The following is a 26,707-nucleotide window of genomic DNA, read 5'->3' as shown; positions in this document are numbered from 1 at the left end:
TGTGTGTGTGTGTGTGTGTGTGTGTGTGTGTGTGTGTCCTTACTTACGTCCAGATTGGGGACTTTCATGCGTTCACACACCAGTTGATTGGGGACACTAAAACTTTTGGGGACCAAAACCACTGTCCCCAATTAGATGACACTGTAGTTGCATTTAGCATGGTCAAATTAGTGTTCTCTCCAAAAATCTCGACCTGTCCCCAAAAACTACTTTTAACATTTTTTCTGTGTGTTTGTGTATGCTCCCCCCATTCAATCTGTGTGTACTCTACATTGCCCCTTGTGGAAGTGTGTGGTATAGGTCCCCAAAAGTGACATTTACCATATTCAATTTGTGTGTAACTATGATTTTTGGCGGGAATGTGTGCTAGGTCCCCAAAAGTGACATTATTTTGGCGGGAAAAGAACAATAGAAGGGTTTTGGGGCCCTAGCTTGGCAGCAGCTTGCTGCAGCAGTGCCAGTAAGACATCTCATCGAAGCCCTGGTTGAGCCCAACTCAACAAGGGCTCATGGGTTAGAGCTACGATCATGTGTTCCCAAGTTATGTTGTAGGATTTACTCCTCTTTCACTACGCGACCTTTGGGATCTTTCCGGTTGTACTAGTGGTTTAAAATATGATATACACGATGGGGTTGGGTATGGCTTATTCATACGAAATAATCAGGTGCCCTGCTGGTGGCGGGACCGAGCGACGAGGGTCAGGACACTGGTAAAGTGCCACCAGGAAGGTCCTGTGCCACTTGGGCGTGACCTCCCCGATCCCTACATTTGGAGTCCAGGGATGAAACCCGGGACATCCGATGGCGGGTGGGCCAGTTCTGTCATACGTCAAATTTGAACGTTCGAGTGTTACAGCAGGTGTAACATAATTTAATTATGGAAGAAAAAGAATAGAAGTGGGTTTGGGCCCTAACTCAGCAATGGTGGTGTTTTAGAAATGGTGACAAAAGACATGTAAGTAACAGGTGACATGTAAAACGCCATTGTTTCCAATTACTCCAGTCACAATAATAAAATTATCATGCCTTGATTAGGAGCAGTTTGTCATTAAAAATGTATTTATTATGAGGAAAACTTGAATAATGTGTTATCTAATATAAAATTAAACTATGTCATGAATTAGTTGACATCAAGTTTCAGAGTAACTTGGCTAACATTGTTTAAACTGGTCTAAATATTTTATTTTTCTTATTTTCATAAAAATAAGAAAAAAAAGAAACTGAGATAATCACTGGTCCTTCTGGGCATTTATTACTTTCATTCATCTAACATTACAGTCTGGCATAAAAAGTCTTTGCAAACTGGGTTAATTATACAATTCCTGAAAGCGAACAATTATGTGGGTTCCCAACTTTACCCTAATTCAGCTAGTTTAGGTCAAAGTTACTAACGTTAAGATAACATACTCCTACGCCCTCTGATTGTCTCATCAGTCCTCATGCCTTTAACTTACCAATAAGACACTGAGTACCAGGCAAACCAATGAGAGGCAGTGGAGGGTGGGTCTGGCTGACGCAAAACGCACTGAAAAAGAAATGGGTATATGCCGTACACCTAGCTTCGACATAAGTGGAAATGGACTTAATTAAGTGCTAATAAGTCTTGATGCATTGGCAAAGCACCCGGCGCCTTCATTGAAAAGGGAGCTCTCGTGATTTTGATGTGATGCCTTTGACCTTTGACCTTGGAGAAGTGGGTGGACACCCAGGATAAATGTACAGGATTCCAGCTCTGACATACTCTTGCTGCTGGTGGAGCCAAATGACGATGCTCCAACGCAATGGAAAGGTTGGCACAAGCATCTACCATACATGTTCATACACGCACTATTTCAAACCGGGTGGCCTCTGTGACTTTGGCACGACCTTTGTTACTCTTAGGCTTTATCGTGGAGGCTGAAATTTTGGGTACACGATGAAGTAGGGGTCGCCTTTAACATGCAGTATGTGGAAAGTAGGTACCTCTGGTTGCAGGGCCGAGCAACGAGGTCTAAACACACTAACAAAGAGGCGGTTGAGAGGCCCTGTGTGACTTTAGTGTGACCTTCTAAACACCTAATTTTGAATAGAGTGCTAAAACCCAGAACACACAATGGTTCCGGTGGAGCAACTTGTAGGGTACGTGAATCAATATCATTTAGATTTGGCGGGAAAAGAAGACTACAAGGGTTTTCCAAGCCTAGGTCCTGAACAGTCTGTGATAGCAGCAACAGCAATACAAATGCAACGACTTCAGTCATCAGTCAAGACACAGTGTCCAATCACTGGTGAGCTATTTTCGAACAGATCCGTCAGACATGCTGGCATCAAAACATGTACTGTACACTTTTTTTTTTTTTTTTTACAAGTACAATGCAAACTTTCCGTGTATCTTTCCTCCCACCCTAAGTACTAAATATGGTATTTTGGTTAATATTGCATGAGTGGAATATAACCAGCCAAATCCAGCAGTTTTTATTAATATCACAAAGCAGATAGTTTGCCACTTGCTCTCAAGTGAAAAACAATAATGTTATTCAGTTTACAACTAATAACCAATCACAGCACAACTTTAGAAAACAGGTGAGCTGTGACTGGTCATTGCCTGAGCCCCGAGCAACTGTGATGTTATCTTCAGTCAACAGCAAGTGGCAAAATGGCCACCCGCTGAGATAGATAAAAACGGATGGATTTTGATTCATAACTCATATTTCACAAATGTAAAATTAATAAGAACATCATGTTTAGAATATTGAGGTCACATATTGTCAAGAAATATTCAAGCCATTGTTTCCATAACATGCATCAATAACGGGTAAGACTGTCAATAATGAGCCCTTTTCCCTTTTTTTGAGGGGACGTGTAAGCAGGGCCAAATGCTTGGCTACTTGCAGAGTTGAGGCAACAAACTGCCACTTTGAAGTTAATTGTATCCAATTATATTCCCCCCTTGTCTGCAGAGCAGTTACAAGGAGGAAAAGGAGAGCCAGGTGATGGAGGGAAGTTAAAAGAGACATGCAAAAAACAAACAAACTGACGTGTCATTAATTGTGTGTGGTGGATAGATCCAAAGGCAGTAAAACATGGCAAGGAGACAAACAGAAATGAGAATAACTTTATTGACTGGATGGAACGTGGACAGATTTGGCAGGGACAGGGAGGGAGACACTTGGCGGAAACGGGGAGACACTTGAGTAATCGTGGAGACTTGAGACATGGACAGACTTGGATTAACATGGAGACAGGAGTAGACGTGGTGAACTAGATTAACAAACAACCTTGGCATAGACAAAAAACAACAGAACGACACTTAAACTTCAGTATGGACCCCTGACCCCACCAAGGACCTTGCGGTGGGCTCATCGCTTGCGCCGGCAGACACTGGATCCGGGATCATCCGCCGTACTCGTGCCTCCTGGGGTTAGACCCTGGGCTGGAGATTGTGGCAGAGACGAAGGAATTTGGGGCTGCAGCAGCCGAGACGAATAAACTTGGGGCTGCGGCAGCGGAGACGAATAAACTTGGGGCTGCGGCAGCTGAGACAAGGAGACTGCAGCAACCGGCCCCAACGGGGGGACCTGGGACGGCGGCAATCCACCAGGGACAGAGAGGCCGGGGGCTGCGTCAGCCAGGAACTGAGAGGCTGGGGGGCTGCGTCGGCCAGGAACTGAGAGGCTGGGGGGCTGCGTCGGCCAGGAACTGAGAGGCTGGGGGGCTGCGTCGGCCAGGAACTGAGAGGCTGGGGGGCTGCGTCGGCCAGGAACGTCCTGGGGCTGTAGCGGCAGCAGCGGCACAGGCGAAGCATCCTGGGGCGGGTGTGGTTCAGGAGAAGAGTCAAGAGGCGGCCGTGGCTCAGGAGAAGCGTCAAGAGGCGGCCGAGGCACAGGCGAACAGCCAGGGAGTGCATAGGCGCCGGGACGGGGGCTGGAAACCGCCAAAGTGCCGGGACAGGGGCTTGAAGCCGGAATGGGGTTTTGAGGCTTCCACCGGGTCCTTGTTGGTGGGCTAATTGTGTCATGAACTGTGGAATTTGGCTGTGGTGGATAGACCCAAAGGTAGAGAAACTTGGCCGGGAGACAAACAGATATGAGAATAACTTTGACTGGATGGAACCTGAGAAGACTGGGCATGATTTGGTATGGACATGAGGAAGACAGACTGGCGGAGTCTTGAGGGAGACTCAATTAACAAACAACTTCAGCATAGACAACCCCAACAGCCCACCACTTAAACAAACTTCACCATGAAGCCCTGACATAGACAATGATCCCACACAGACAAGACAAAACCAACAGCCTAAATACACCAACACTAATGAGAAACACCTGGGGAACACACTAGGGAGAGGGCGTTGATTGGTCAACACACACTGGGAAGGGGAATGACACACAGGTGGACCTAATCAGACATAACGAGACAGGGGAACCACAGGAACATAAGACACTTACCAAAATAAAACAAAACCAACTCAAACAAAATTGAAACACAACAATGTGTATGTGAAAACATGAGCTAGTTCTCAAGACAAGAATATTCCACTGGCCTGTCTAAAAATAGCTGACCAGTGATGGGACAATCTGACTTAGTAAGAACAATTAGAATAGGAATGTCAACATCTAACAACAGCATAGTCGTCTGTCCAGATGTGGTCTTGCACTAGGGGACCCCCCTTGACACTCAATGATCCGAACCACTTATCCACAGATTTTGACCATGGTCTGTGGTCTCAGTGTTGTGCTGTTCAAATAGCTCACGAATGACTGAATGCAAGATATGCCATTTTAACATGAATATTACCACTAAAATATTCCAACATCAACAAGCAACCAAATATCGATTTATAAAATTTTGATATGGACAGAAAGCCTGCCATACCTGCATGCACCCCTCTCTCCGCTCCCAGGGTTCAATGCATGTAGTTTACAGGAAACTTTCATGACACGAGAAGAGGACGCCAGAAGCAACAAACCATTAAAAGGTAAGACACCTGTGATTACAAATTGCTAACTGTATGTTAAGAAACAATGTTTAATGATAGATAAGTCTAGAGCTGGACTGGCACAAAAAATAAAATAGGCCCTGACATTTTGACTTAGGCCCACCGGCCTCCTGCCTAATGTAGTTTTGCCACTGATGTTTATTGATGATGTTTCAGTTGGCTATCTGTATTCGAACTTAACTAACAGACTGGTCCCTCTAAATTGTGGGCCAGCCTCTTGGTGTAAAAAGTAGGAAAATAATAATTAAAAAGCACTGCATCAGCCCCAATAGGCCCACCGGGCATGTGCCCAGTATGCCAGATGGCCAGTCCAGGCCTGGATAAGTTGATTAAAAAATATGCTACATTCAGGTTTCTGACATTGCAAATGATTGATCAAGTGATAATTAGGCCACGATACGTAGCTTGCGTGTCAGCTACACTTTAAGTAGTCTCACTTTAGTTGGAGTAGCTTTAAGTAGGGCCTACTGTTAGTCAAGGACCGAATTTTACCATCCGTTATGATTAATATCCAATCTACACTATCATATAAGGTGCATAGTGCTGTATGAAAAATAAACTGATTATTCGGTGCAAACAACAGATAATTGGCAGGTTTTGCATGTCTCTGCCAGTAGATTATGGAGTTATAGAAGACAAAATCTGTGACAAAATCTGCTTAACGTTTACTCACTGTATTGACAAAAATAATGTGTTTCGTCAATGGAGTGTGATGAATAAAATCTTAAATTTGTTGTGCTAAAAGTGGAATTCTGAATATTGTGCATGAAAATGGATAGATGATGAATTAGCTGTCATTATTATTTATTAGGGCCGGGTGATATGACCAAAATTGGTATACTGTAGGTTAGTTTATGCTTCACTAAAGACAAACAATATATCATCATATACATGTCAGGAAGAAGAAACATTTCAACAAAATAACATGAACACATATGGTGAAATTAGAAAATTACCCATGTACATTTACATGCAGCGGAGCAGAGATAAGAAATGCAAATTAAAATAACTATCAAACAATGCCTACACTTATTTTCCTTTAAAGATAAAATCAAAATACCTTTTATTCATTTATTATATTAACTGTTGCGCATATTGTGCATGTCAGGTGACAAAAAAGTGTGACCCGCCCCATTTTGTCGACGTCATTTCCTGTGTAGTCGCGGGAAAGCTGGACTTCGCGTTAGTCTTGGAGTTGGCGCCGTTCTGTTCGAAGGTAGGCTACTAAACTGTCTTAAGTATTTTAAAACGATCGCTTTTTGAGCAGCATTTTCCATATACTGACTGATATGCCTGTAAATTCGAGGGCGCTAGATATTTTTCAGTAACCTAAGACATTGCACGTTGTTTGTTGGCATACTGCTGACTGGAGCTTGCAGCCTTGACCTCGCTAAGTTAGAGGAAATTTCAAACTCATTAGGCTTGCGCTAACAAGCCTTGTCCTAAAATGCAGCGGAATCTCCAGTTACGAAAAATTCCCCCCCAAACAAACTACCCCCCACCCACCCACCCCGCTTTTTTTTTCTTTAATTAGCTTTTTTAATTCCAAACAAATTTTTGGTCGAAAATATGACTCTAGTGACGCATATATTTTGTTATGCAAACCGTCTCAGCATTGCTGATGTAGTTTGCGAACAGGTGAACGACAGTAGGCTTCTGCGTGTAGCCTCTTTTTCTCGTTCACTCACTCGCTACTGGCCAGTGGCCAAGGAGGGGGGGAGGGGAAGTTTCTCTCTTCTCGTTCATTCCGTACTGGCCAGCACTTTTTTTTTTTTTTTTAATTACGAACAAATTTTTGGTCGAAGATATGCCTCTAGTGACGCATATATTTTGTTATGCAAACCGTCTCAGCATTACTGATGTCGTTTGCGAACAGGTGAACGACAGTAGGCTTCTGCGTGTAGCCTCTTTTTCTCGTTCACTCACTCGCTACTGGCCAGTGGCCAAGGAGGGGGAGGGGAAGTTTCTCTCTTCTCGTTCATTCCGTACTGGCCAGCACTTTTTTTTTTTTTTTTTTTTAAATTAAGTTTTTAAATTACGAACAAATTTTTGGTCAAAAATATGCCTCTAGTAACGCATATATTTTGTTATGCGAACCGTCTCAGCATTACTGATGTCGTTTGCGAACAGGTGGACAGTAGGCTTCTGCCTGTAGCCTCTTTCTCGTTCACTCACTCGCTACTGGCCAGTGGCCAAGGAGGGGGGGAGGGGAAGTTTCTCTCTTCTCGTTCATTCCGTACTGGCCAGGTTGGCGGTGGGGAAGTTACCTCAAACTGGCCTCATGCCCTAATTAGTCGAAGCTCCAGTTCCAGCTTGCTCTTTACCATGCACGCTCGTAATTGGTCAATTGTAGGGGGCGGGAGGACACCTCACGTGGGGGTGCAATTTATATGCAGGGAAGCGCAAGAGAGAAAGGAGTGAACACGAAGTCAAGTCAAGTCAAGCTGATGACACGTTGTTTTACAAAATGAGCGACAGAAAAAGACGCACATATGGACACATTTTGACTTCGTGGATAATACCAGGGCAGAGTGTAGAAGTCTTTAACCCCAGAAAGACAGAACAGTAGATGAACTGGGTAAAATAATGGCTGACATCGTTAATGCTCATTGTGGCTTAATTACCTCTTCTCCTTTTGTATTGTGCCAAAAAGGTGCATACGCACAGTGGTCTCTCTCACTGGAGCGGTCGGCTAGATTTCTGATGAATGTCACGTGGCAAAAACGTTTGGCTGTATGTATGATACACATATAGTATTTACTGTATTGGTGTGTCTCTTAAATTGGATTTGGGGGGGCCCGAATGACACACAAATCTCTGTCTACTCCCTGTGGTTAAGTTTCATCCATTTTACTTCTTGGACTAACTGCCATTCACCTAGAAGATGACATTAATTGGTAAATGTGTTCATAATGGGAAACAAATGTGTAGCTGCAGTCTCTAAAGCATGAGGTGTGGAACTATGAGTGTGTAATTTTGGATATGTTTATGTAGACTTTTTAAGATAATGTTCAGAGTGAGTTACATAATCCGCCTTGATAACCAAAACCCTCTTTGCCATAGAAAGATGGCAAACAATGGAAGAACAGTGCAAAGGCGGAGGAATCGGGTCACTCCACAAAAAGATGCTGAGCAGCATGTACTATTGGAAAAGGATAAGATGGGACTTAGAGAGTCCTTCATTAACCCATTCAAAGGTGAGTATACATTTTTCAAGACATTAATTTGATCTTTGTTTATGTGCATGATATGAATGGCTCTCATAGCTGCAATTAACCAACTGCAAATTAAGACATGTTTTCCACATACATGCATCTGTAGTAGGCTGCTACAGATTCATTTTGGTGGCCACTAATAGATTTTAGATCAAAATGTGACTTGTGTGTACATTTTGTTTTGCTGTGTGGAGATTTTGCCACTTTGCTCCTTGTGTGTGTGCTGATTAATACCACCGCTTTTCTTTATGATGATGCAAATACAGCACATCAAATGAAGTATCAAAAGTAGCATTGATCTTTGAGTCGATCTTGTTATCAGAGGCAACACTAATTCAGTACTTGTGTATTTTGTTTGGAAACACCATTTGATATGGGGAAAAATTCACATTACGATATCAATTGCAGCCCTATGCTAATGGTATACAGTGTTCCCTCACTTGTTACGGGTGTGGTGAATTTCCTCGAGGTCGTAGTGGTTAAATAAAGTGACACGTATGAAAAACTTTGACCTGTTATAAAAATAGCTCGACACTGACTTGCTAAGAATTAAAAAGTAAAATGTTAACTTTTTTTTTTTAAACCTGTCATGACACGTTTCTTAATTTACCAAATATTATATATTTTGATTAAAAGTGTCATAGATTGTGTTAAATACAAGAAAGCGCTGTCTATATTTACTCATACAAAAAAGGACAAATAGCAGCATAAATAATTTTATGGGGTACTCACCATTGAAATTGGTGGTAAAAATCTGCGATAGAGTGAATCAACAATAAGTGAACTGCGAAGTAGGGATGGACCACTGTATATCACAATATAAAATAGGGTTAAAATATATATTAAATTAGTATTTTCTGAATAGATTATTTTAGTCTTTAGCGCTAACCCATGTTAACAACTGAGTCAGAAGCTAAAGGGCAAATATCAACTAAAATACTTAATACGATTCACACCTTCCTTTCATGGCAGCATTTAAAAAGCATGTTTCTGGTATCGTGATAGTCATGTACAGTTTCACAGTATTGGTGCCAGTCTGCATAGTTTTGGTTCAATTTCAAAATATTTACAGCCAAAAAAAAAATCTAAAGTCACAGTTTTGTCATCAGTTTGTCTCCATCTTTAATAAACATGTCAGGAATGATGGTACAAGCTGCAAAATCTAATCAAAGTTCAATGTATATAATCTTAATTATCTTCATTATTTGTCTATACTTTTAAAGAATTCAAATTGTTAACTAATGATGGTTTTAAAAAGCGCATTTGCTTGTTGGTGCAAAATGCTGTATGTTCTGATTAGTCGACTAATTACGACTACTGTTGATTAGATTATTTTTATTTTTTTCTCGCCTCTCCTCAAGGTCGAGGTGTGGTTGCTACACAGACTTTTACCAAAGAAGAATTTGTGCTGGAGTACCGTGGAAAGCTTTGTGAACAAGGTCTTGAGCAAAATTTGGAGCGTAATGAACAAGAAGCAGTCTTCCTATTTTATTTCAACTGGAGAGGTAAAGGTTGGTGGTAAGTATTTCTCTATCTGAACTTGAGTTGAGTTGTTTGGAATGTTTATGGACAAAAAAAACAAACACAGATGTGTAGTCAACATTCGCTATGAATGAGTACTACGTAATGCATAGATCAGGCATGATCTATGCCTTTGCTCAGCCGTTAGATAAAACTTCAAACTCTAGACTTCCCTTTTCCATTTGAATCATATCTATACTGGGCAGGCAGCTTCCACTCTTATTTCCCTCCCCCCCTCCAGTCTTGATGCATCAGATGAAGACCAGTCATTGGGAAGGCTCGTAAATGACAACCACATAAAGCCAAACTGCAAGATGAAGGTTATTGAAGTTGGTGGTTTGCCACATCTTTGCCTTTTTGCAATCCGAGACATCGCTCCAGGTGAAGAATTGTCGTATAACTACGGAAATTCAGACTGGCCTTGGCGCAAAAAGGTATTGGGTCATTTATGTCATCTTGTAACTTATTCATGTTATGTTTGTGCTATCATGTTTTCCATATATTGTCTTTTCCTCTTTGAGCAGACACCATCACTTGAGGCCGCTGAAGACACGAATGCAAGCAAAAGACCTAAGGTGAAATACAGGTTCTACTACACTGCTTCTATCATTTAATATAGGGGAAATTGTGTGTGTTTTTACGAAACCCCAACTCAAAAGTAGTTGGGGCATTGTAAACAAGTACAATAGGATTTACAAATCTTTTTTGACCTAGATATGTACTGGTATCTTATTGTGCCATGTTATGATTGCTCTATCATGGTTTCCATATATTGTCTTTTCCTCTTTGAGCAGACACCATCACTTGAGGCCGCTGAAGACACGAGTGCTAGCAAAAGACCTAAGGTAAAATACAGGTTCTACTACACACTGCTTCTATCATTTAATATAGGCAAAATTGTGTGTGTTTTTACGAAATTCCAACTCAAAAGTAGTTGGTGCATTGTAAACAAATACAATATGATTTGCAAATCTTTTTGCGACCTGTAACTGTCCCCGATTAGGTGATAATTTGTCTGTCTTCTTTTGAATAGACCCAAAAGTATGTATCTTATTGTGCTGTGTTATGATTGCTCTCACGTTTTCCATGTATTTTCTTTTCGTCATTGAGCAGACACCATCACTTGAGGCCGCTGCACACACGAGTTCAAGCAAAAGACCTAAGGTAAAATACAGGTTCTACTTGACACAGCTTCTATCATTTAATATAGGGAAAATTGTGTGTTTTGACGAAACTCCAACTCAAAAGTAGTTGGGGCATTGTGAACAAATACAATAGGATTTACAAATCTTTTTCGCCCTATATATATGTACCGGTATCTTATTGTGCCATGTTATGGTTGCTCTATCATGTTTTCCATATATTCTCTTTTCCTGTTTGAACAGACACCATCACTTGAGGCCGCTGAAGACACGAGTGCGAACAAAAGACCTAAGGTAAAATACAGGTTCTACTACACACTGCTTCTATCATTTAATATAGGCGAAATTGTGTGTGTTTTTACGAAACCCCAACTCAAAAGTAATTGGGGCATTGTAAACAAATACAATATGGTTTGCAAATCGTTTTCGACCTATATATATGTATCTTATTGTGCCATGTTATAATTGCTCTATCACGTTTTCCATATATTCTTTTTTCCTCTTTGAGCAGACACCATCACTTGAGGCCGCTGAAGACATGAGTGCGAGCAAAAGACCTAAGGTAAAATACAGGTTCTACTACACACTGCTTCTATCATTTAATATAGGCAAAATTGTGTGTGTTTTTACGAAATTCCAACTCAAAAGTAGTTGGTGCATTGTAAACAAATACAATATGATTTGCAAATCTTTTTGCGACCTGTAACTGTCCCCGATTAGGTGATAATTTGTCTGTCTTCTTTTGAATAGACCCAAAAGTATGTATCTTATTGTGCTGTGTTATGATTGCTCTCACGTTTTCCATGTATTTTCTTTTCGTCATTGAGCAGACACCATCACTTGAGGCCGCTGCACACACGAGTTCAAGCAAAAGACCTAAGGTAAAATACAGGTTCTACTTGACACAGCTTCTATCATTTAATATAGGGGAAATTGTGTGTTTTTACAAAACCCCGACTCAAAAGTAGTTGGGGCATTGTAAACAAATACAACAGGATTTGCAAATATTTTTCGACCTATATATCTCTCTAATTGTGCTATGTTATGATTGCTCTCACGTTCTCCATATACTTTCTTTTCGTCTTTGAGCAGACACCATCACTTGAGGCCGCTGAAGACACGAGTGCTAGCAAAAGACCTAAGGTAAAATACAGGTTCTACTACACACTGCTTCTATCATTTAATATAGGGGGAATTGTTTGTTTTTACGAAACCACAGCTCAAATGTAGTTGGAGCATTGTATTAACGTATAAACAAATACAATGACTTGCAAAACGTTTTCGACCTATATTCACACAACTGTCCCAGATTAGGTCATGAAAATTTCTCTCGTTATGAATAGACCCAAAAGCAGCCTAAGTATCGTATTGTGCCATGTTAGGGTTGCTCCGTCATGTTTTCCATATTGTCTATTCTTGTTTGAGCAGACACCATCTCTTGAAGTTGCTGAAGACATGAGTGCTGGCGACAGATGTCAGGTAAGATCCAGTTTCTAAAACTGCTGTTTCATGTATTGTTTTCGGCTAAACTGATTTTTCGTGTTGTAGTTAGGGCTGAACGAGTGTGGAAAATGATCTAATTGCATTTCACCCCCCCAAAAATAATGGATATACAGTGTTCCCCAACTTTTTGCAGGTGATACATTCCATGCCATGAGTAGCAAGTGTGTTCCTCAGTTTGTTTAAAATGGCCCCAAAATTATGGATGGGCGTAGCTATCACAATGACAATCCCCATTTAGGTTTGGGTGTTAATTGTGTGTGCTTGTGTGTTTTGAATGACCCCAAAAGTATGGATCACCATAGCTACTGTAGTGATAACTGTCCCCAATTTGACTTGGGTATCAAGTGTATGTGCTAGTGTGTTTTGAATGACCCCAAAAGTATGGATAGATATAGCTATTACAGTGACTGTCCCCAGTTAGGTTTGGGTGTTAAGTGTGTGTGCTAGTGTATTTTGAATGACCCCAAAAGTATGGATCGCTATAGCTACAATAGTGATGCCTGTCCCCAATTTGACTTGGGTATCAAGTGTGTGTGCTAGTGTCTTTTGAATGACCCCAAAAGTATGGATCGCTAAAGCTACAATAGTGATGCCTGTCCCCAATTTGACTTGGGTATCAAGTGTATGTGCTAGTGTGTTTTGAATGACCCCAAAAGTATGGATAGATATAGCTATTACAGTGACTGTCCCCAGTTAGGTTTGGGTGTTAAGTGTGTGTGCTAGTGTATTTTGAATGACCCCAAAAGTATGGATCGCTATAGCTACAATAGTGATGCCTGTCCCCAATTTGACTTGGGTATCAAGTGTGTGTGCTAGTGTCTTTTGAATGACCCCAAAAGTATGGATCGCTAAAGCTACAATAGTGATGCCTGTCCCCAATTTGACTTGGGTATCAAGTGTGTGTGCTAGTGTCTTTTGAATGACCCCAAAAGTATGGATCGCTATAGCTACAAGAGTTAGGACTGTCCCCAATCTGACTTGTGTATCAAGTGTGTGTGCATATATGTAAAATGACCCCAAAAGTATGTCTAGACCGGGGGTGTCACAATGACTGTCCCCAATTAGGCTTTGGTGTCAAGTGTGTATCTGTGTCTTTAATGACCCGAAAAGTATGAAAAGCCACACCTATCGTAATTGCTGTCCCCCAGTATGATTTGAGTATCAAGCGTGTCTTTGTTTTAAATGACTTAAAAAGTATGGGTAGCCATAGCTGCAGTATTGTTTTCAGTTGGACTTGGACATGAAGTGTTTGAATGACCCCAAAAGTATGGATTGTCCACGTTCAACTTTGACCAGTTAGCTTGACGCTAAAAAATGTCCCAAAATGCAACAAACGCAGTCACCTGAAGCCGTAAAATATAAGCATATAAAATTATCTAAAAATATCATTGTGTAATGTTGTTTTCTCTATCATGTTTTTTATTCCTATACGTTTGATCTTTGTCAGCAGACACCACCTCTCGAGGTGGGAGATGACAGGATGGATGCTGGCGACAGGCCTCAGGTAAGATCCAGTTTCTCCCACACCGTTGTACCATGCACTGATTAGGGCTGAATGGTTAATTGAATTTGATAAAACATGTTGTATTTTTAAATTAATTGTAAAGACACAGATTTGACAGGTCATTATTGTATTGAAAAGTGGTGGGGTGGAGGAGCCCAAAAAATTCCTTTAGTGAATTAGGTTATGGCATATTGTGCGTGTCTCTCTGTTTTGATTGGCCCTAAAATTATCGGTCCACATGGCTATCGTAATAACGTTCCTTGTGTGGTGTGATTTGAACAAACAAATAGTATGGTTTGGTATGTTTGTAGTAATGCCTGGACCAATTAGGTCAGGGCAAATTGGCTGTTTTGAATGACCCCAAAATTATGGATAGACAATGTTAAGTTGAAATGTCCTGCCATAGATGCAGTCACCTGAACACCTATAAAATTAAGTGTGAAATTATTTTTAGCATTTTTTTTTCTTTTTTTTTTTTTTTTTTTTTTTTTTTCTTGTAATCATTTTTTGTATTTGTCATTTCAGCAGACACCATTATGTGAAGTCACAGATGATATCCTAAATGTTGCCAATAGTCCTCAGGTAAGGTTAATAAATACAAGTTATCACTGTTAGATTTTCATGCGTGAAAAAATAGGATAAAATTTATATTAATCTGTAATGACATGAGTAGTTTGGCCTTTATATATGTCCTTATGTGAATGTCTTATTTTTTCACATTCTACAGACAAAAAAAAAGATGTGATTTACAAAGAAACGTTTTTCCTCAATACATTATGGTAACTGTACACTTTTTCTTTTCTTCAGTCTTCCACATGTTTGGACGAATCACCGGAGATCTCTGATGATACAGACTATGATGATAAAGATTATATTCCAGAAACAGAAAAACAAAATATGTTCGACTCTGACGATAGCATAGACTTGTGTCCACTGGAGAAAACATCATCTTCATCTGTCTTCCCATCTTTGGCTAATTCAGCTATTGATGCTCAAACCTCTGAGAAGACAAAGACAAACACTTCAAGGAAGAGGAGCCTACTTAAGGTCTCTGGGACAAGAAACCAAAGTCCTCTGAAAAAAAGCAGAGTCCAGTGTATTTCAGAATCTATCAAAGTGTCTCCACCCTCAAACTCTAAAATTAAGAGAGTATATGATAAACGGAACTACTGTCTGTATTGTCTAACGCCCTCATCAAAAATTGCAAGACATCTAGAAGCTAAGCATGCAGATAAAGAAGAGGTTGCGAAAGCATTCATGCATCCAAAGAATTCACAGGCAAGACGAGATGAGTTGAATATTTTACGACGCCGTGGAAATTATGCTCACAATTCTCTTATTGTGAGGAGTGGAGAAGGAGATCTGCAGGCCTGCTATAGACCTCGGGAAAGAAAACAAGGTTCCGATTTTATCCATTGTTTTCATTGCCAAGGGCTCTATGCCAAGAAAACAATCTGGAAGCACATTAAAATCTGTCCTGCCAAGAAAAAATCTGAGAAGGAATTAGGTGTTTCTAAAAAGCGAGTTCAATCAAGATGTGCATTAAAAACTGCAGTAGCATGTGAAATTAGTGACGGATTAAAAACTGTACTTTCCTGCATGATCTACGATGAGGTGACTCGTGTGATCTATGACGACGACCTACTCTTAAAGTTTGGACAGCATCTCTTTGATCTAAATGGATCAAGAAAGAACCGACATGACTACATAAGGCAAAGACTTAGAGAACTTGGTAGACTGCTGACAGAGGCCCGGAAGAATTCATCTATTCGCAAGGCAGTGGAGCTCATCTATCCTGCAAACTTTAATCGTGTGATAACTGCAGTGAAGGTATTGGCTGGGCACAACTCGGAAAACAACACATACAAAAAACCCTCCTTAGCCTTAAAAATTGGTCACAGTCTGGGTGTACTTAGTGAGCTGATTGAAAGTGATAGTTTGTCTTCAGTTGACAGAGATGAGTGCTTGTTGGAATATGCTAGAGAATTTAAGACAATCAAAAATTTCAGATGGAAGGCATTGATTAGCAGAGGTGCGACGACGACAATGACAGAGGCAAAGTGGAATGCACCACAGATTTTACCTTTCACTGAAGATGTCAAACTTTTGGACGAACATGTGGAAAAGAGTAGAGAAGTTGCAGAAAGAATGCTTAAACTCTGTCCTTCTGCGAGTAATTATGCAGCACTGGCGAAAGTGACACTGGCTCAGGTGATAATTTTCAACAGAAGAAGAGAAGGAGAGGTGTCAAGAATGGAACTGTCTACTTTCGTAGAAAGGAAAGAGCTGGAACATAACGAGGACATGGCAGCCTGTCTCACCCCTCTGGAGAACAAGATGTGCGAGTTTTTCACTAGATTAGAAATCAGGGGGAAACGAGGAAGAGGTGTCCCTGTGCTCCTAAAACCATCAATGGTCTCAGCCATGGAGCTCCTAGCTCAAACCCGTGAGATGTGTGGAGTCTTAAAAGAAAATGTATTCATGTTTGGAAGACCGGAAGCCATGACTGCTTACAGAGGGGGAGAGTGCATCCAAAAGCTTGCAAAGGAGAGTGGTGCTAAAAATCCAGAGGCCTTAACATCAACAAGGCTCAGGAAGCACATAGCTACAATGTCACAGGTTCTTAATCTTCAAGAAAATGAAGCAGACCAACTTGCGGACTTTCTGGGACATGACATTCGTGTGCACAGGCAGTATTATCGACTACCACAAGGAACACTACAGCTTGCCAAAATGAGCAAAATGTTGTTAGCTGTGGAGCAAGGAACCCTCTCCCAGTATAAAGGTCAAACCCTTGATGACGTTCAGATTGACCCGCAAGGTATGGATGTGTGTTTATTGGTACAACATATTGTGAATGCTGCCAAGTCAAGATTGTCTTTCTGCTAAATTAGCTTGTTCTCTCACACGTTAACAGAACACTTCTTTGAAAGCTACAATCTTCAATGTTTTTGCTCTATTTTCAGAAAAAGTTGACTCTACACAAGACCCAGAGGAATCAAGCGATGAGGAAAGTGATCTCACAGTCCCAGAAGCTACAGGGGAAGCAGATGTTGAGGAAGAGGCTGCAACATCCCTTCCATCTTCTTCCAAGACCACTCTCATTGAAGGTACAAACAAAAATTAGATAGAGAAACTGTTTTTCACTGGCCTATACTACGTAATTGATTTTGGTTTTCACTGGCCTATACTACGTAATTGATTCTCCTAGGTAAGGTTCTGTAAAATAAGTATGGGTGTTCATTTGGAAGGTTATGAAAATAATGGATAGACTGCAGTAACCATGGTTTAATTTAGTTGACTCTCCTGTTATTTACAGAAACAAGGAACAAAGCAAAAATGCAGTTAAGCTCAACACCAGGGTTTTTCCTGGCTCAAATTGAAACAGAGGTGGCATCCCACTGTCTATGATGGGTGACTACTGATATCGGGTATCGGTGCCAATACCAGTCTTATTTTAAGGTGTCAGTACTCACGGCGGTGACCGATACATTTAAATGCCACCCTCCTGCAGCCGTTTTACGAAACGGGACAAGAAATTATATGAACACAAAATTGCCATTAACTTCATGCAATTTTAAGGAAAAATAATATATTGGGATATAGATGTCTTTCTTTAAAATAATCTGTCATTTATGGGTGGGGAATTTTATTGACTAGTGGTATCGATATTTGATATCATTATCAGTTGGAGAAAAAAAATTGTATCGAACATCCCTAATACTGACCGTGCACCATTACGTGTATGTATTCTGTAAATTCAAGAGACTCTTTCATTTTTTTTTTTTTTTTTTTTTTTTTTTTTTTTTTTTTTTTTTAAACAAGGAACATATAATAGGTCCGTGTTGCAATAATAAGAATAATAGTTCAAATAAGAATGGCAGTGGTTACAATTTTGTTGTTTTTGTTTTTTAATGGGACACATCCATTAGCGAGGTGCTTGGCCATATTGAAGTTGTCCTCGCCTCAAGCCACAGTAACTTAAAAAAAGCCTTACAGGTTTGCTGTGACTGTTGGCCATGTAGGCAAAAAACTCCATGTAACACTTGGCACGTCACGGAGTGCTTGCAGCAATATTCCTGCCTTCACGCACTAAAGAGGTGTGCCACTTACTGATGTCTACAATGTAGACTACATATATTTTAGATACCGGTGCTATTTAAAAAAAAAAAAAAAAAAAGTGATACCGAGCAGTTTTTGACACTGAAACAATGAGGTACGGTACTAATACTGGTATCCTGTGCAACACTAGGCCACCGGTGGCTGCATTTCTTAACAATGGCGAGTAAGCCTATTTTTGCATTTTATTCAAATGAAAACCCGTGGAGAAGGGAGATTACATCTTTGCATTCTTTGAGTGAACACTCATCGCTCTATAGACCAGGCTAAAATTTTAAAGGTATATTTAATTTTTAAGCTTTGGTCCTATGAAGACAAGGAACAGTATTACTTTACCAATGTCGTACTTGCATTCAACATTGGAACTAAAAGAGCAGAGGTCATGTTTTGACTTTTTTAATTTGGACTGAAATTTTTTGACAGCGTTTGTCTTTTAACAGATATGGGAGTTTCCCAGATGACAGGAGGCATCACCAAACGTAAGTGGACCGATGCTGAAATATATGCTGTCGAAAAGCACATGATGCACTTCATCCATAAATGCCAGGTACCACAAAAGTTGGACTGCCTTCGCTGTATTAATTCTGAACCACATGCCCTAAAAAATCGCACTTGGACTGGTGTCAAAAACTTTGTCAGAAACCGCATTACGACCTTAAAGAGAAGGGCTTCTGCCAAATGCTAAGTCTCTTGGTTCGTTATTTTAAGAAATCCTCCTATAAGTGATGCACTCTCCTCACTTGTTCGGATAGTATTGGTACACCAATGTTATATTTTGCTTGTTATATTGTTATATTGTTATGTTGTTGTATATATTGTTAAATATAAACTGACACCAAATTCTAATTTGTTGGGTTTTTTTTCCTCCTTCTTTAACAGTGCATCCCTCCAACACTGGTTCGATGTCTTTGTTGTATGTGTTGAATATACTGTTATTTCACTAAATGCATTTTCAAATAACTGTACATTAAAAATGTTATTCATGATAGGCAAAGTATTAAATCTGACTAAAAATAGCAATATTAGCAAAGTATCACTTTAAAAACAACATACAGCAGAAACAATCACAACAGACCATTTCTGTCAAGAAATTGGGTCACAATTCTGGAAGCATAGAAACATACTGATTGTCTTTATTATGGAAATGTTTTTTGTTTTTGCAGGTATTTGGTGTTGATTTTTAAGGTGCCATCAGAGGAAATTGCCACACCCTCATTTAAAACATGAAATGATTATACATGTAATGATCATTTCTTGTCAGTCTGAGGTGATTTTGGTTTCATTCAGAGGTGAACTCCTTCATATACTGTATTCAACAGTGTTGAGATTGATTCTCACTGCTGGATGCTTAAATATGTATGATGTACATAGTATTTTTACCTTTGTCCCCAAAGGAAGGTAAGGTCCTCAAAGGTGACTTGAATTAGTTTGTGTATTCGTGTATTGCTGAGGTCCCCAAAATGGACATTAAAATTCCCCTGTCCCCAATCTCAAGGTAAAAATTCAGGTCTGTGAAATCTTGATGGAAGCTCAATTCCCAGGTGATTTTTACATTCTGTGATTTTTTTGTGTTGTATTACACCAACTTGCATCTTTCTAAGACATTCAGAAAGTGGTGTCCTCAAAGGTAGGGTATCAGAATGGTGTCCCCGAAATGGACTTAAGCGAGTATAGGTGTGTGTGTGTGTGTGTGTGTGTATGTGTGTGTGTGTGTGTGTGTGTACAATAACTCATTTTAAAGCCAGAGTACTTACCAGTAAAGAAATAAAACTTGAGTGAAGAGGAAAATGTTGAAGAATCAGCTGTGCAGCACGATGAAGATGCCGACGACTACTTGTAGTGTACTGCACAGTAAAGCAGAGCATTCACGGCTCTTCATAAGACGGCTCATCGTCAGGCACTTCAGGAGGGAGTAATGCAAGGAGTTCCTTATATTCGGGTGCTTCTTCCGTAGACGCTGACGGTGACTCGTCTTGAGTTACGGGCAATTTCTGCCGCTGTTTCTTCATGGTGGCAAGCAGGGTCTTATACGTTTGCATTGCACCATCCATAGCATTCTTGAATTGCATTGCCCGAACCATATACGGATCCCATGCGTCCGCCATGCCCTGGAGGTCCTTTGCTGTTTTTACCATCACTGAGAGCCTTTCTATTGACAAGCCTTCATCTTCATCATTCTCCTGCGATGGATCAGCTTCTTGTTCTGCCTCCTCGCAGGCTGTTTTTTTGTGTGCCAAATCATCATCAGCCATTGGATCAGAGTTGGTCTCCAGGAGGTCATTCAAGTCATCAGGCATCATGTTGTAGAAACCTTCCCCACCTAAGCTCTCTGCCAGCTTGACTGCCTTATCCACTGTCAAACGTTGAATTTCTTCAGGAGAGAATTCCTCTCCCTCATGGACGCATTCCGGCCACAGCTTCTTCCAACATGCTTTCACAGTTTCTGGTTTTAACTCTTGTAGACACATTTGAATGACCTGGAGAACCGTCGCGATGTTGAACTTCTTCCACAGCTCTCCAACAGAAAGAGTCTCGTCAGTATTCCTGGCGTTGACGATGTGCTGCATGACGTTCTGAGTGTAAAGAGCCTTGAATGTCCGAATCAGTCCTTGATCCAAAGGCTGAATATTAGCTGGTACGATCTCAATATGCACTCCCTCGTAGGACAAATCCAGTGGGTGGCTGCTAATGTTGTCCATCATCAAGCAAATATTAAAGTTTAATCCCTTTTCTGATAGGTACAACGTAGCCTGAGGAACGAAACTTTCGTAGAACCACTCAGCCACAAGAGGTTTCGATACAGTCACCTTTGAATTATGCATCCAGAAGACAGGCAGCAGGTCTTTGTTCTTGCTCTTCAGGGACCGGGGGTTTGCAGATTTGTAGATTAGTGCTGGTTTCATCAGGAAGCCAGCCGCATTGCCACACATGATCAGCACCACCCGATCGTTCTGCCCTTTGAGTCCAGGAGCTCTGGCTTCCTCCTTCAGAAACATCCTCGTTGGCATCTTCTTCCAGAACAAGCCAGTCTCGTCCATATTGAAGACTTGCTCAGGCTTGTACCTTTTCTCTTTGATGAGTGCCTTGAAAGTGTCCGGGTACTTCTTGGCTGCTGCCATGTCTGCCGATGCAGATTCCCAATGTGGTGACACACTCTTCAGCTGGTATCTCTTCCGGAAGCGATCAAACCAGCCCTTGCTTGCTAGAAATTCAACAGGTTCCTCCGATGTTGAAGGTCCTGGTTGGGGGTTGTCGTTGGTGTCTTCTTTGTCACGTTCGACACTTCCATCTGCAAATTCCTGGTAAAGTTGTCTGGCCTTCTCCATCATGGCGTTAGTATTCAAAGGAATGTTCTTCTTCCTGCATTCAGTTATCCATTGAACCAATGCAGACTCCATCCTTACTATGTGCTTATTACGTGTATTTACGACCCTCTTCAAGGTTTGCGAGCCATTAATGGCCATCGTACTTCGAATGTTGGCCTCCTCTTTCTTGATGGAGCGAATTGTCGACTCGTTCAAACCATAACAGCGAGCGACAGCGGAAAAAGTCTTCCCGTCACGGAGCATATTGAGGATCTTGACTTTCTCGTAGAGGGGCATGACCTTCCTCTTGCGCTTGAGCTTCGGGCCAAAGAACATCAAAGGTGCAGAACGTTTGGGCGGCATCTTAGGGCTTGAAAATAAAGTGTAAAAAACAAAACAAAACAAAACAAAACAAAACAAAAAAACACTTCACTAAAGCAACCATGACAAATAATGATGCAAAAATAAAGGCATTGACTTCACTGTTGTAATACTTTTGTGAGGGAGTGTGTTTAATATGTATACAGGTGGTCCTCAGCAAGCAATGAATGAGTTTGTGCAGCGGCGTAGGACGACATCATCATGCATCACAAGATGGCACGCTCAAGCGCAGTACTTTTTTACGTGTTTTTTTTTTTTTTTTTTTTTTTTAAAGATTGTTTTCATAATTACGGTTTCAAAATGTTAGGCTAGTACTAATTTAGTGTAGTTTATTGATAGACTTACATACAAATTCAGTCAGTCAGTCTGCCCCTGCGCAGCTGTGGCTACACAAGATGTAGTTTACCACCACCAGAGCGTGAATGTGTGAGTGCATGAGTGATGTATCCATTGTGAAGCGTCTTTGAGTGTCCAGAAAAGCACTATATGAATCTATAGGAACAAGATTATATCATAAATCAATGACCCTATCATTGTGATTGTCAGGATCCTCTTCCGTCAAAAAATAATTATTGGTCTGCGTACTTTTTTTTTTTTTTTGGCTACTGAGATCTGAGATTGTTTTTTTTGTTTTGTTTTGTTTTTTTGTTTTTATCTTGGTGGAGCACTGTGCTGTCTGAGTGCATTAGTGTACATAATCTAATGTAAAGCACCTTAAACATAATCAAAGCACTTTATTGGACCTCACCATAGGGGCTATTTATGGCCAACCAACCCCAGTCTTTAGTGGAGGACCTCCTTGACCTACTAAACCACCAAGACATGGTTGGTGTAACATTTAGAAGTACAGTAAAACCCCGCTCTTGGCAGGGGGTTGGGTCCGAGCCCTAATAATGTCAATAACTGCCTATGTCTACTATTATTCCAAAACAATTTAATATCGTTTAAGTTATATTGCAGCATTATTCTTGATATAAATGCCTGAGATGCTTTGATTTTGGAAAAAAAGCATGAAAAATACATGTACATGCACATAAGGGACAGACGATCCGTAACTTTATCATTTTAGGTTAAAATTTGCTCCTCCAAGACAATAAAAAGATCTTGGTCTGTCAGTCGAGTTTCATCATTTCAACAACACAAGAATAGGAGTCAGTCTGTATGCGAGTCGAGTGGACCTGTGTTGGCGGTCTATAGCAGCTCTTTATGAGTGTTGTAATTTTGTATTTGTGTATGACAGTTTGTCCCATCCAATAAACGGCTGAAAGTTGATTAACTTGATTGGCAACTGTGGCTCTCCTTGCCCACATGCGAGGGCATTATTACCGTAGCCCAAATGCTAAATTTTTTATTTTCACTTCACTCGACGGGTGACTTTGAAGGTTGCTCCTTCCTCAAATTTTGACCCGCAACACAAAGCAAGGGGAAAAAAATGCAGAAAACTAAGGTACCACTGTATTATGTTGGGTACACAAGATTAGTTAGCAGCAAACGGACACAACAAGAGCGTCACACTACCTGAGGTCTCCTGTGTGCTTCCTCATGTGGATGTTCAGGTAGTGCTTCCACTTGGTGATGTATCCACATTCCTCACACATGAAGTTCCTGTCGCCTGAGTGTGTGATCATATGCTTGGAGAGGTACGACTCGTCTCGGCACCGGAAGTCACACAACTGACATTTGAAGGGCTTCACATCTTGAAAGACAAAGAAAATGTGGACACGTGTTTCAAACACACAACACTGGTCTGAGTTTGGAGACTGGCTTGTACAAATGTGTAATCTCAAGCTTTCTACATTGTGCATGATGAAGGATATCCCAGGGATCCCACAAACCACACTACGCACAAGAGCACAAGTCTCTTTGGCAAGTAAAATACATGCTCTATTGGATTTAAGTCCGCCGATTGACTTGGCCTGTCTGGAACTGTCTGCCACTGATCAAGTCCTTTGTACACCCTCGACTTGTCGTCAGCCAAACACAGGGCACACTTCGATGAATAACAATTGAAAGTCACACACAAAGGGCAATTTATAGTCTTCAATGAAGCTAACCTGCATGAGTTTGGAATATGGGAAGATGCCGGAGTATCCAAGGAAAAACCGCACAAGCAAAGGTTAATGAAAACTCCACTACAAAGGACGCGAGCCGAGACCACTCAACAGTGAGTCTGACATGTTAACCACTAGTCTGTCGCTATGCCAAATTGGGACGAATCCCTAAAAAACAAGCCAACAATCCTCACCACTATGCGTCTGAATGTGTCGATTCAAGGCTCTCTTGTGCGATGTCACGTAGCTGCACTGCGAGCAGCGGTGGACCTTCTCGTTGGCGTGCACCTGTCCAACGTGTCGTTTGAATTCCACCGGGTTGAATGTGAAAAAGTTGCAAAATTCGCAGCAGAGCTTCTCGCTGCCCGCGTGGCCCTGCCGCTGATGCCGCAGGAAAGCGGCCTTGTTGGAACATGAGAAATCGCAATGTGAGCAGTGGTAAGCCAGGTGAGTCTTGAAGTGAACGTTCATGTGCTCCTCACTGGGAAAGACGGCAACGCAGGCGTAATGGTGACATCCTACTGCCGTGATCCCGTGCTCCTCTGCCGAATGGCGCATGTGAGCCCTGCGCAAATGACTCCGGAAAGGACAGCCGTCGTGAAAGCATGCCACGGCCGTTTTGGGTGCTCGAGCGTGTTGAGTCTTCATGTGAGACTTCAGCGTCCCGCTCTGGCCAAAGCTTTGACCGCAAGTGGGACATGGGTAGCGGTGGCGCGTCGGGTCCTCTTCCATTTCATCGGCGTGGACGGTGACGAGGTGGCGGCGGATGGCGTTCGGCTCCACGGCCGAGTAGTTGCACAAGTGACAACGGTGGGCTTTTTCGCCCGCCTCGCGGAGCTGGTGCACGCGCAGTTTGCTCCTGCTGGTGAAGAAGCGCTTGCAGGTGGGACACTGCAGAGCCGGGTCAGGAAAATGCAAATGCAGGTGCTCTTCCAGATGGGAGCGCATCTTGAAACTGTGTTTGCACTTGTGGCAAATGTGGGTGTCGTACATGTGCTCTGCCTCCTCTGTAATGTACTCTAAAAAGAACACCAAATAAGAAAAAGATGCTTCAACAACCCTCGTTTATTCACTCAACAGTTCCTATTCAAAATGCAAAATTTGGTATTTTCACTCAACCTAACATGAATATGTTTTTAAATGTGGGAGAATACCAATGTACCCGGGCAAAACCCACGCAAACACTGTGAGAAGCTACTTCACACAGGGAAGGCCACTGCCGAGATTCAAACCGTGAACCTCTCAACTGTGATGCAGCAGTGCGAACAGTCACATCCCTGTTTTGCCTCACTTCACATCAATCAAAATGAGATTTATGGAGCCCTTTAATATAACAGGTTTTGTTTGACAGCACTTAAGAACCCTTACGTGAATGAGCATACCTTTGGTTGGCAACACTGAATCCTCTCCTTCCAATTTTCTCTGTTTGTTAACACTGTGACCTTCTGTGTTTGCTTCTTCATCTTCATCTTCATCATTTTCATCTTCTATTACTACTGCTACTTCTGCTTCCTCCCCGTCTGATTTCGCTGACGATGTACAACCAGGGTTTGTTTGCACTTTTCTTTTTGGCCTTTCAGTGGAGACTTTGTTTTGAAGATCTTCGTCGGAACATTTACTACCTGTGGCCAAAAAAAAATAAAAATAAATAAAAATCATCCCATATTGAAATCAATTCAATATGACAAAAGTTAATCCATCTGTCAACTTTCAGGTTTCTGCTGGAAAACAAAAACAATGCCAGTAAAACTCTATTAGAATAGATGCAATTTATTTGGCGTTACCAAGAGACAGTTTAAAGAGGCTGTCTGCCGGTTTCACTCAGGAAAATGCACTTTTTAAATACAGGATTTAAACAAACAAACTACTTCTCAATTTATAGATATGGGCTTTTCATAACGCGTGGGGGTGATTTTGTCCTAAACCCCCACACCCCCAGCCTGTATTTTGCCATTTTGTATTTGTTTTGTAAACAGCGGGACGTTTCTGTGGAAAGACAGTGTTTACACCCCTCCAGCCAATCGCAAAGCGGGGGGGTGGGGGTGGGGTTGGCGTGTCGCAAACGGGGTCAGGCTAACGTGCCAGTTGCGTGACGTCGCTCCCGCGGCAATTTGAAAGCACGTACGGATTTTTTTTTTTCACTCACTCATTCACACATGTAAGCTTCTGTGAGTGAGTCAGTGAGTGAAAAAATAAAAAATAATCCGTACGTGCTTTCACATTGCCGCGGGAGTAGAGTCACGCAGCTGACACGTTCGCCCGGCCCGTTTGCGACAAGCCACCCCCCCCAGCTCTGCGATTGGCTGGAGGGGTGTAAACACTGTCTTTCCACAGAAACGGCCCGCTGTTTACAAAACAAACACAAAATGGCAAAATACAGGCTGGGGGTGTGGGGGTTAATCACCCCCACATGTTATGAAAAGCCCATATCTATAAATTGAAAAAAGTAGTTTGTTTGTTTAAATCTTGTATTTAAAAAGTGCATTTTCCTGAGTGAAACCGGCAGACAACCCCTTTAAATGTAGGCAGATGTGAGCTGACTGATATTTAACACGACTTGAAACGTGATTGGGAGCGCACACTTATACAACTACATTATCTCAGCTGTTTATTTTTAATTCATCACTGGAAAACATTTGGATTGGGGTTTTTTTCCCCCAACTGATTTAAACATTTATGGTGGACATAGTTTAGCACTGATTTATCATGGTTTCATTTTATATCACAAAAATATGGCATTTGAACAGAGATGTGTAGACTTTTTATATCAGATACATGTTTGCACTTACTTTTGAAGCTGCGTAAACATCTCTCTGAGACGGTACAAGTGGGTCGGCCACCATCAGCAACACTTGTTTCACATTTGTCAGGTCCCATCATCCCCAACTGTTCATGAAACAAAAATCAACAAAGAGTTGCTTTGCAAATACCTAACCCATAACGTCAAACAGATAAGTGACAAAAAAAATAAGAGACGTTTAAATGATG

At 41.3% G+C, this 26,707-nt stretch overlaps 2 protein-coding genes across 15 annotated transcripts in view; one reads left to right on the top strand and one right to left on the bottom strand.

Moving 5' to 3' along the window:
- Positions 1–26,707, bottom strand: part of znf142 (zinc finger protein 142) — a 37,296-nt gene that overhangs the window by 9,467 nt on the left and 1,122 nt on the right. For 2 of the 3 annotated variants that reach the window (XM_077535808.1, XM_077535809.1), the window contains 4 exons: positions 26,509–26,605; positions 25,102–25,341; positions 23,914–24,738; positions 23,187–23,364 (listed from right to left, as the gene is read on the bottom strand). In XM_077535808.1, coding sequence (XP_077391934.1) covers positions 23,187–23,364; positions 23,914–24,738; positions 25,102–25,341; positions 26,509–26,605 — 1,340 coding nt within the window. The remainder of the gene's footprint in view (positions 1–23,186; positions 23,365–23,913; positions 24,739–25,101; positions 25,342–26,508; positions 26,606–26,707) is intronic. The other variant, XM_077535810.1, reaches the window with a different exon arrangement.
- LOC144029988 (uncharacterized) lies at positions 30–18,822 on the top strand. Of its 12 annotated transcripts, none has more exons than XM_077535818.1 (18): positions 30–4,957; positions 6,087–6,194; positions 8,046–8,175; positions 9,555–9,711; positions 9,956–10,148; positions 10,239–10,289; positions 10,509–10,559; positions 10,828–10,878; positions 11,100–11,150; positions 11,368–11,418; positions 11,687–11,737; positions 11,949–11,999; positions 12,285–12,335; positions 13,807–13,863; positions 14,389–14,445; positions 14,671–16,684; positions 16,830–16,973; positions 18,423–18,822. In XM_077535818.1, exons 3-18 carry the CDS (start codon positions 8,046–8,048, stop codon positions 18,665–18,667), a joined length of 3,405 nt encoding a protein of 1,134 aa, XP_077391944.1. In that variant the 5' UTR covers positions 30–4,957; positions 6,087–6,194; the 3' UTR covers positions 18,668–18,822. The 12 variants fall into 12 exon arrangements, with proteins under 12 accessions (XP_077391944.1, XP_077391943.1, XP_077391946.1 ...); XM_077535817.1 differs by having other exon boundaries at positions 8,042–8,175; XM_077535820.1 differs by lacking the exon at positions 6,087–6,194.

This window comes from Festucalex cinctus, chromosome 11, assembly GCF_051991245.1.
Source record: "Festucalex cinctus isolate MCC-2025b chromosome 11, RoL_Fcin_1.0, whole genome shotgun sequence".
In the NCBI taxonomy this organism is placed as follows: Eukaryota; Metazoa; Chordata; class Actinopteri; order Syngnathiformes; family Syngnathidae; genus Festucalex; species Festucalex cinctus.
This window is presented reverse-complemented; position numbering and strand designations above follow the sequence as displayed.